This window comes from Aspergillus pseudonomiae, assembly GCF_009193645.1.
Source record: "Aspergillus pseudonomiae strain CBS 119388 unplaced genomic scaffold BDV37scaffold_46, whole genome shotgun sequence".
Lineage (NCBI taxonomy): Eukaryota > Fungi > Ascomycota > Eurotiomycetes > Eurotiales > Aspergillaceae > Aspergillus > Aspergillus pseudonomiae.
This window is the reverse complement of record NW_022476038.1, coordinates 237,035-246,999: the sequence shown is the minus strand read 5'-3', so window position 1 is coordinate 246,999 and position 9,965 is coordinate 237,035. Positions and strand designations below refer to the sequence as shown.

At 49.4% G+C, this 9,965-nt stretch overlaps 1 protein-coding gene across 1 annotated transcript; it reads left to right on the top strand.

The window, feature by feature from the left end:
• The first annotated feature begins 2,160 nt into the window (after positions 1-2,160).
• On the top strand, positions 2,161-9,688 carry ags3 (alpha-1,3-glucan synthase Ags3). The gene is made up of 4 exons (XM_032079008.1): positions 2,161-2,628; positions 2,683-2,858; positions 2,913-9,539; positions 9,597-9,688. Exons 1-4 carry the CDS (start codon positions 2,266-2,268, stop codon positions 9,643-9,645), a joined length of 7,215 nt encoding a protein of 2,404 aa, XP_031940194.1. The 5' UTR covers positions 2,161-2,265; the 3' UTR covers positions 9,646-9,688.
• The last annotated feature ends 277 nt before the right edge of the window (positions 9,689-9,965 follow it).

Genomic DNA, 9,965 nt, shown 5'->3' with positions numbered 1-9,965 from the left:
TTTTTTTTTTTTTTTTTTGGGAGGTTGGGTGTCAAGCATGATATTGATGGTACTATAATAAATCGAAGTTATGGATATATATTCATATTGAGGGACGGAGACGAATATATCTACTTCTTAAATAAGAAGTACTAGTGGTACACCCTACTCCAACAATATACACATTGAATAACTTCTGACGCGATTTCGCTACATGGTAACAAAGCATACGAGAATTGTACGAATATCTGGAAATGCAAACTATGATTGACTAATGATACTCTGTACTGGTGTATCACCGTGAGGCCGATTTAGGCGGGCGCGTGAATGGCAGAATGTAAATATAACACACCTTAGTCAGCAGAGCACGTAGAAAGGCAACAGGCAATGGCAGGCAATGTCTCAATATTTAATATATTGTTGATATATTTTTAATTTATAAAGACCATGACCTTGATAGGCCTCCATAATTCGATCAATTCTAGAATCCCAATAAGTGACGTCATACAGGAAGACACGGAAGACTCCGAGCCTCCGACTATAAAAAAACCAAAAAAAAAAAAAAAAGAACTGACCGAATCCCATGGCCAAGAAGCCGAGACTTGCAGCGGTGGGGGACCCAGAGGGCTTGTTCTCCGCCCGAAACGTTGCGAATGCAAGTCTATGTCTACTCCAAAACACCTCCTCCATTTTCGACAACTTTTACGAGGAAAGATTATGGTGCTGGCCAGCGCCAGCCAAAATTTGATCATATTTTACTTAGGAAATTTAGGATGATCGGTCGGTTCTGTCAGAGGTTCAGAACTTCAGACTGGGTTTGTTTGAAGCGAAAGTCTGTCAACCGCGTGCCGATGGAGACGTTTCTAATTTTGAGCACTTGAACTTGACCCGCCCGAGGCTCTTGATCATCGATCAGACTTCTTTACAGAGCATTCTGTAGACATCTACCCGAACCTTTGCAGATCAGGGATTACTGTACCAGTGATTGCCAGCGTCCGATACGAGACGACGCGATCCTCAACCTCTCTTGCGGCCACATCTCATCCACGATGGTACACCAGATGTACCTGTCCTGACCCGCATCTCTGAGGGTTACGTCAGATGCAGAGTTTGCAAGACATGAATCGTAATGTTTCAATATCATAGGTTGGGTGTCAGCCGCCACCCAGGTACTGTGTACATATCACGCATGGGAAGTGGGGAGTGCAAGGACTCGGATCCACACCGAGCCGTTGCTTGTTTCAGAGAGCACCATTCGGAGCAACCCAAGGAACAAAATGCAGAAAATTTCTTTTTGCTCGTCTCACTGTGGTTTGATACAAATGTCTGGATAAGGCAGAGCGTCGGACCAACTGGAAAGGATGACATTGGTTCATCCAAGAGAATGTCCAGTCCCCACCTGCATCGCCATCACAAATCTTCGCAGCACCGTGCATCAATTCCAGGGTTCTTTCGATCTTTAGAGTGGTCGTGTTTCGGGTCTCAAGCCTAGGGCCACTCCAGATAAGGTATCATATCGCCCAATCATGTCATGTCGTTTCTTAATATAGGCTGGTCCCGCTATCGATCGGCACCATGTTCGAGTATGGCCATCCTCACACACTATCGGGCTCCGCTGGCGCTACCTCAACATTTTTTTTATTCTCTTTATTAGAAAATCTGAAGCAAACAGACTCCATCGGGCGCACTACGCATCTCGCCTCTTCCGGACCCTATGGACTGGGGACTGAGGTGGATGGCAAACCGTCAAAGTTGCCGCAGCTTCTTCGTGCTGGTGCGGCGTCACGCCATATGAAAGACTACCCCAATCATGAAAAGTCCGCGCCCCAGCGATAATCAACGAACTGGTGGCTTGGACTGCAGCTTCGACCAGACTACAATAATAGCATAGCGGTGATTCAGCCGTGGGTTTTTAGGGCAGAAACCATACTGGGATAGGAAACATGTGGTATCAAGTGAGAAAAGTCGGTACCCCACCACGGGTGAAAGGTAGATAATGGATGGTTCCATGTCATCTATTAGCAGGCGAGGAGTGGGTCTATAGTAGAAGTCGTAATGGCCATGGTAGAAGTCCATGGCCCATTTTTATCCCCAGCCTTCCTGGCCTGATAGTTTCAAGCCTTCTTTACGAAAGCTTTTGCAGCTGCTTTTTCGAGTCGACAGGTCGCTCGTTCCTTCGTTTTGCTTTCCCTTGTTTTTAACCACTCCCAGGGCATGTAGGATTATTCCGTTTGCAATTATCGAGAGCTTGAGTCGCGCAGTTGTCGGTAGCAGGCCACTGCCGGGATGTTCCTCACGGTGATGCAGCGCTCAGCGATTATTATCCTATCGCTGCTGAGCACTACAGCCTTAAGCTGGCCTTACACCGAGTCGCTCGTTGACTATAACTTGAATGAAAACAAAACCGCGGAAGCGCCCATCGACTATTGGGGAGAATGGCCGGATCATGAATATCACCCGTCGCCCGATAACTGGCGCTTCCCTATCTATACAATCTTTTTGGACCGCATCGCTAATGGTGACCCGAAGAATGATGACATTAATGGCACTGCCTTTGAGCATGTGGTGGGCTCGAACCAAATGCGCCATGGAGGCGACCTGGTTGGTTTAATTGATACGCTAGATTATATAAGGGGCATGGGTTTCAAGGTGTGTTGAACCTATTGTGATTCGATCTTGGTGTCTTAATGCTTACCATAATAGGGTATTTACTTCGCTGGAACGTACTTGATGAATCTTCCCTGGGCCTACGATGGCTACTCCCCGGTTGACACCACTTTGCTCGACATGCACCATGGCACACTCGAGGATTGGAGACGGACCATCACCGAGATCCACAAACGTGATATGTATGTGATCATGGATAATACACTGGCAACGTAAGTATATGTCCCAGATGCCTCGGATCAATAGGCATTGACAGGAATATGCAGAATGAGCAACCTGATTGGTTTCAAAGGACATCTCAACGATTCAGCCGATTTTCAATCACATGAGTATGAAGTCCAATGGATCTCAGATAGACAGTACGCCGATTTCAAATTCAGTAATGAGTACAATGAAACCTGCAACTTCCCGAAGTTCTGGAATGAGACTGGCTATCCATTGACATCAGGTGGTGTCGAGGAGCTGAAAGGGTGTTACAACAGCGATTTCGATCAATTTGGAGAACTGGAAGCGTTCGGTAACTTTCCTGACTGGAAACGCCAACTTACCAAGTTCGCCTCGGTGCAAGATCGTCTGCGTGAATGGCACAAGCCTATCCGTGATGTCATCACCAAGCATTCCTGTATTCAGATTGCTAGTCTAGATATCGATGGCTTTCGTTTCGATAAAGCTGTCCAGACAACCCTCGAGCCCCTAAGTGAAATAACCGCAGTCTACCGTGAATGTGCAAAGAAATACGGCAAGCATAATTTTTTCCTTCCTGGCGAGATCACTTCAGGAAATACCTTTGGCAGTCTCTACCTTGGACGGGGTCGTCAGCCAGATCAGCAACCAGAATCTGCAGATGCGGGTGCTAAGCTGAAGAATAGCTCGGACGGATATTTCCTCAGAGATGATGGCTACCAGGCGTTGGACTCAGCCGCATTTCACTACACGATCTACCGTTCGATGACTCGTTTCCTGGGAATGGATGGTAATTTAGTGGCTGGCTTTGACTTGCCGACTGATTTTATCGAGGCCTGGAACGGGATGCTCGTGAGCAACGATTTCCTCAATGCATACACGGGCGAAGTAGACCCGAGGCACATGTATGGTGTCTCTAACCAGGACAATTTTCGCTGGCCAGCAATCAAGAATGGCACCGAGAAATACCTTCTTGGTCTTTACATCGTCACCCTGGAGCTCCCTGGAATTCCTCTGATCTTGTGGGGTGAAGAGCAGGCGATGTATGTATTTGAGTCCACTGCCTCTAACTACTTGTTTGGCCGGCAGCCAATGACGTATCAGACTGCGTGGTGGACTCATGGCTGCATGACTTTAAACACATCCAAATTCTACGATTTCCCTAATGAGAAGGGATTACACGGCTGCGAAGATATCACCGTTACGTATGATCAGCGGAATCCGGCACACCCGCTGCGCAATATCATGAAGCGCATGTTCGAAATTCGCGAGCAGTATCCGGTAGCAAATGATGGGTTTTATCTTCAGACGCTTTCTCAGCTGACAAAGGATGTGTACCTTCCTGGTTCAACGGATACTCCGACTGTGACTGGTCTATGGTCGGTGTTGCGGAGCTACATTCCTGGCGTGCAGAAGGAGGCAAGCAAGAACAGTCAGAATCTTTGGCTTGTGTATCATAATGCGAACAAGACCGAAACCTACGGTGGTGATTGCAAGAAGAAAGATACTGCCTTGTTGTCCCCCTTCAAGTCGGGAACGAAGCTGAAGAATCTCTTCTACCCTTACGATGAGCTTACTTTGGAAGATGGCCCGGGCGAAGTAGCAGTCCACAACAGCACAGAGACCTATGGATGCATTCGCAGTTTGAAGTTGCTTCCATGGGAATACCGGGCTTATGTGGAGGCCGACAGCTTTGTTGAGCCAGGCCCTACCGTCACTGAGTTCGTTCCTGGCCACGACGCCCGATTGTTGTCTACGGACGATAGTGGTCAAACTGTTGACATTCAGCTCGGATACTCCAAAGAAATGGACTGTGACAAGATAGCTGATGCGATCTCTCTGAACTCAACGACAGTGAAGGGAATCACCGCCTCCCTTGACACATCCAGCGTGTCCTGCAACAAGATATCCGCAAGGACGAGCAGTGATAACTTTATCGGGGAGGTCCCAACTGTTTGGACATGGTCCGCCAAGCTAAAAAATGTCCACCATGGAATCCATCAACTAACCGTCAAGAACGTTTCCACGACATCTGGAGTTCATACTGATGCGGTTGATCAGTTCTTGTTCCGTGTCGGAAGTCAAAATAATCCTCTCTTATCCCCCCTGGCCAATTATACCACCAGCCTTGTACAGAAATCCGACAACGGCAGCATTTATATCCAGCATGACGCCGCTGGAGCTGACCAATTCCGCTACTCGACTGATTTTGGCCTCAACTGGTCCAACTGGACAACGTATACCGGTGATAACACTCTCGTCAGCTTTCCAGAGTGGACCGGAACGGACGCCCAGAAGTGGAAGGGAACTCATATCCGCGTACAGTACTTTTCAAGGCTCACCGCTAGTAGTGATTACATCCAGGAAGGTGATCATGGCTGGGAGAATGGCGTTGCTCGAAGATTCCCGAACCTTTTTTGGAACGGTCCGTTCAATCAATATGGTTACGATGCGGGACTGGATAACAAGATGAGATATGATACCAAGGAGCACCGTTGGAAGTACGATTTTGTTTACGAGTGGCCAGCTATAGGACAGATGAGTGTGTGGGGCATGTTAAAGGATGGGCGGCCCGACGTTACAGAGGTCTATGGCGATGTCGACAACTCATCTGTAGTTCAGAAACTTCCTCCATCTTACCTTTCATCCAACGTGATCAATATCACGAAGTTGCCTCCATTCCCGCACCTTGGCTGGACCATCACTCTCAATGACGCCAATCTGAGATATGAGATGCTTCCAGTCGGATCTGGATGGGCTCAGCTCGTGCTATACATTCTTCTCTGGGTCCTCCCAATTCTCATGGGGTTTGCTGGTATCTTCATCTTCATCAGGACATTCTACCGCGTTAAGCTCAATACCGATGGTGACGTGGCTAAAGAAGATAAGTTACCGCTTCTGTTTTGGCGGAGGGTCAGAGAAAAGTTCTCCGGCGATGACGACTCGGATAAGTCGATATCTGATAAGGATGTACCGATGGACGTTGCTCTCGCGGGAGCCCCGGAGCAACGACGTACAGTGTTGATCGCCACTATGGAATACAACATCGAAGACTGGAAGGTCAAGGTCAAGATCGGCGGTCTAGGAGTTATGGCACAACTTATGTCCCAGAATCTGAAGCATCAAAACCTTATCTGGGTCGTTCCTTGTGTTGGTGACATTGAATATCCTCAGGACACGCCATCTGAGCCTTTCGTGGTCAGTATCCTAGACAAGCCCTACTTTATCAATGTGCAGTACCATATAGTTGAGAACATCACCTATGTCCTGCTTGATGCTCCCGTTTTCCGGCAACAAACCAAAGCAGAGCCGTATCCTCCTCGCATGGACGATCTTGACAGTGCAATTTACTATTCGGCATGGAATCAGTGTATCGCAGAAACTATCAAGCGATTCCCTTCCATCGACCTTTATCATATCAACGATTTCCATGGTTGTTTAGCACCGCTGTATTTGTTACCTACGCGTACCATCCCAGTGTGCTTGTCCTTGCATAATGCTGAATTTCAGGGCCTTTGGCCCCTGAGAAATCCCCAGGAGAAAAAGGAAGTTTGTTCGGTCTTCAACCTCCCCGTCGAAACTGCAACCAAGTACAGTCAATTTGGAAACGTTTTCAACCTTCTTCACACCGGTGCTAGCTATGTGCGATTTTACCAACGCGGCTTTGGCGCGGTAGGTGTTTCCAAGAAGTATGGAAAGCGCTCATGGGCCAGATACCCGATTTTCTGGAGTCTTGAAAAGATTGGCAGTCTTCCAAACCCAGATCCCTCCGACACAGGAGATTTAGCAAATAACCCAGATACCGAAGTCCCAATCCAGTCCTACGAAGAGCGAATCAATGACAAGCTACAGGCGCAGAAGTGGGCTGGTCTGAATGAAGACCGCAACGCTGACTTACTAGTGTTCGTTGGACGATGGTCGAAGCAGAAGGGTGTGGATTTGATTGCAGATGTCATGCCAGCAGTACTATCCGCCAGACCCCACGTACAATTGATCTGCGTTGGACCTATTGTCGATCTCTACGGTCGGCTGGCCGCAACAAAGCTGGAGCGCATCATGGAAATGTTCCCTGGTCGCGTGTTCTCTAAGCCAGAGTTCACCGTTCTGCCTCCATATGTTTTTTCCGGTGCTGACTTCGCCCTGATCCCCTCCAGAGACGAGCCATTTGGGTTGGTTGCTGTGGAATTCGGTCGTAAAGGTGCACTGGGAATCGGCTCTCGCATCGGAGGCTTAGGCCAAATGCCTGGTTGGTGGTACACCGTGGAATCCGACGCAACCCGCCATCTTTTGCACCAGTTGAAGACTGCTATCAAACAAGCTTTGGACTCATCACAGGAAACTCGGGAGGAGATGCGCGCCAATTCAGTCAGGCAGCATTTCCCTGTTCTTGAATGGATCCAGAAGCTCGAAGCCTTGCAGCGAACGGCGATCCAAATCCATCACACAAAGAACAAGAACACCGTGACAGGCCCGATGCCAGAGTCGCAGAACTACTGGGAGACGCAAAGCATGCGGATGTCTACGCTGGGCCTCCCAGGACCTACCCAGCCGATAACAGAGGGGCTGGATACGCCGCCAGGAAAGCTTTTAACGCCCGGCCAGTCTCGATTTACTGAATTGCAGTTAGAGGGAGCTGATGGCAGCAGGAACAGTAGTCTAGGCCGCAAACTCTCTCTCGGTCGGCGATCTGGACCTGGTCAGGGCAGGAAACGCCTCGGCAAGAGCCCACCGCGGGAGAGCCAGATTCTCGGCGAGGAGTTGGATGGTGAGAACACGGATGCCGATGAAGACGGCACAGCTACGCCGCAGGTGAACTATATTTCCCCTGAGGAGGCTATGGCTGCAGTGAACAACACTCTGGGATCCCAGGATATCGGAATGGCCCACACGAACAACAGTACTCACTCGCTCGCTGGTCCTCAAGGATCTTCTTACATGTCAGTGCCAGGCTCACCAAACAACATGTCGCGGGCTTCTTCTCCCATGCCGGGAACCCCGGGGTTGCCTCAATACCCATTCCAGTTCGTATTGGGTTCCGGTGGAAATACTCCTTTCTCTCATTCCCGCAATGTCTCCATGCTTTCCTTGCCTTCAGTCGTGGCGGACCACAACCAGCCAGTTTTCGAGCTGCAAAAGGTTGACCCAACCTTTACAGACAGCACACGCCACTTCACGCGACGCTTCGAAGAGATCCTCAACGATTTGAACAAGAAGAATTCAATGACAGACTGCTGTATCGAGACCTACCTAATGAAGAGCGAGCGTAAATTCTACGACATGTACAACGATGCACAGCTAAAGAAGCAGCCCGATGGTCGTGCAGGATCTGACACGAACTCGGACACTCAAGATAACCGTGCCTCGTACCCCAGTGCCAATGGAGGTTCGGACTCGAATGATCCAGATGAGATCGACCAATGGCTCTCTCGTCTGGGATACAAGCGGCCTATCGCTATTCAGAGATTCATGAGACGGCGCCTCGGGAAATGGCCTGTTTACGCTCTATTCCTGGGTCTTGGGCAAATCATCGCGACCAACTCCGCTCAAATGACCCTGTTGGTCGGCCAGGTAGGAGAAACGGCAACCAAGTTGTACATTATCGCAGCGATCTACTGTATTTCCTCTATCTGTTGGTGGCTCCTCTTCTATCGCTTCCCATCAGTAATCGTTCTCACACTCCCCTGGTTCATATACTGCATGGCCTTCATTATCATTGGTGTCTCTCCATTCGCTCTCACACCCCTTGGTCGAGCCTGGGCCCAGAATGTTGCTGCGGGTGTCTACTCTGCCGCGTCCTCTAGCGGGTCGCTCTTCTTCGCCCTCAACTTTGGTGACCAGGGTGCCGTACCTATAAAGGATTGGATGTTCCGCGCAAGTCTCATTCAAGGAATTCAGCAGCTCTACACCGTCGCCTTATGGTACTGGAGTTCCAAGGTGACTGAGGCAGAAGTGGGAGGCGTGTCCACCGCTGCCCTGAACTCATGGAGACTCACAGCTGTGGTGATGCCCATTGCCGCTCTATGTTTCATAGTCGGCGTGCTCCTCGCGCTCGGCCTACCAAAATACTACCGCCAATCCCCTGGTAGGATTCTCTTCTTCTACACGTCCCTCTTCCGCCGCCGCATCGTCCTCTGGTTCTTCTTCATGGTAATTGTCCAGAACTGGTTCCTCTCCGCAGCATTCGGTCGCAACTGGTCATTCCTCTGGACCTCCCAACACGCCAAAACATGGGAGATCGTAATCTTGGTCATCTTCTTCTTCGTCATACTCTGGGTATTTATCCTCATCATCTTCCGCGCTTTGTCCAAGGAGCACAGCTGGATTCTCCCTGTCTTCGGCCTGAGTCTCGGCGCACCGCGCTGGGCCCAGACATGGTGGGGAACCTCCAACATAGGCTACTACCTGCCGTGGGCCGGAAGCCTAACATCCGGTGCCCTGGTGTCGAGATGCGTCTGGCTCTGGCTCGGCGTCCTCGACGAAATCCAGCAAGTCGGTCTGGGTATGATCCTCCTGCAAACCCTGACACGAGTGCACGTTTGCTTCGTCCTGTTGGCCGCACAGGCTCTCGGATCCATCGCCACGATCTGCGCACGTGGATTCGCGCCGAACAAGCTCGGTCCCGCGAGTATCTCTCCGAACGTGGGCACCTCTCTAGATACAGTTGGAAATGCGTGGTTCTGGATTGCGCTCTTCTTCCAGCTTCTGGCTAGGTAAGCCTTTGCATTCCCCCTCCCTTTCATGAAACTGATCACTAATGCGGGTTATAGTTGGGGCTTCCTTTTGTTCTATCGCCGTGAGCAGCTTAATAGGCCTTAAGGCTTGCTTGTTGGTTCGGATTAGAAATCAATGCTGTGTTACTCTGCCGGCGATCTCCTTTGCCGAGATACCTGTCTAGCATCTCTTCATGAGCAGCATTTTTGTTGATTGCCATATGTATTGGCATTGCGAGTGTTCGTTACGAAATGAAGACTCGAGATCTTAATGTATTTATGTATATTCTTGGTGTTGTGGTTAGAGGTACATAGATGGCTTGAGTAAATAAATATTCTTAATATTGGACTGTAACTGTTGAGTACGTAGAGTATTATGATTAATAAATGTCATGAAGCTACTTTTCAAATGTGGTCATAGTATAG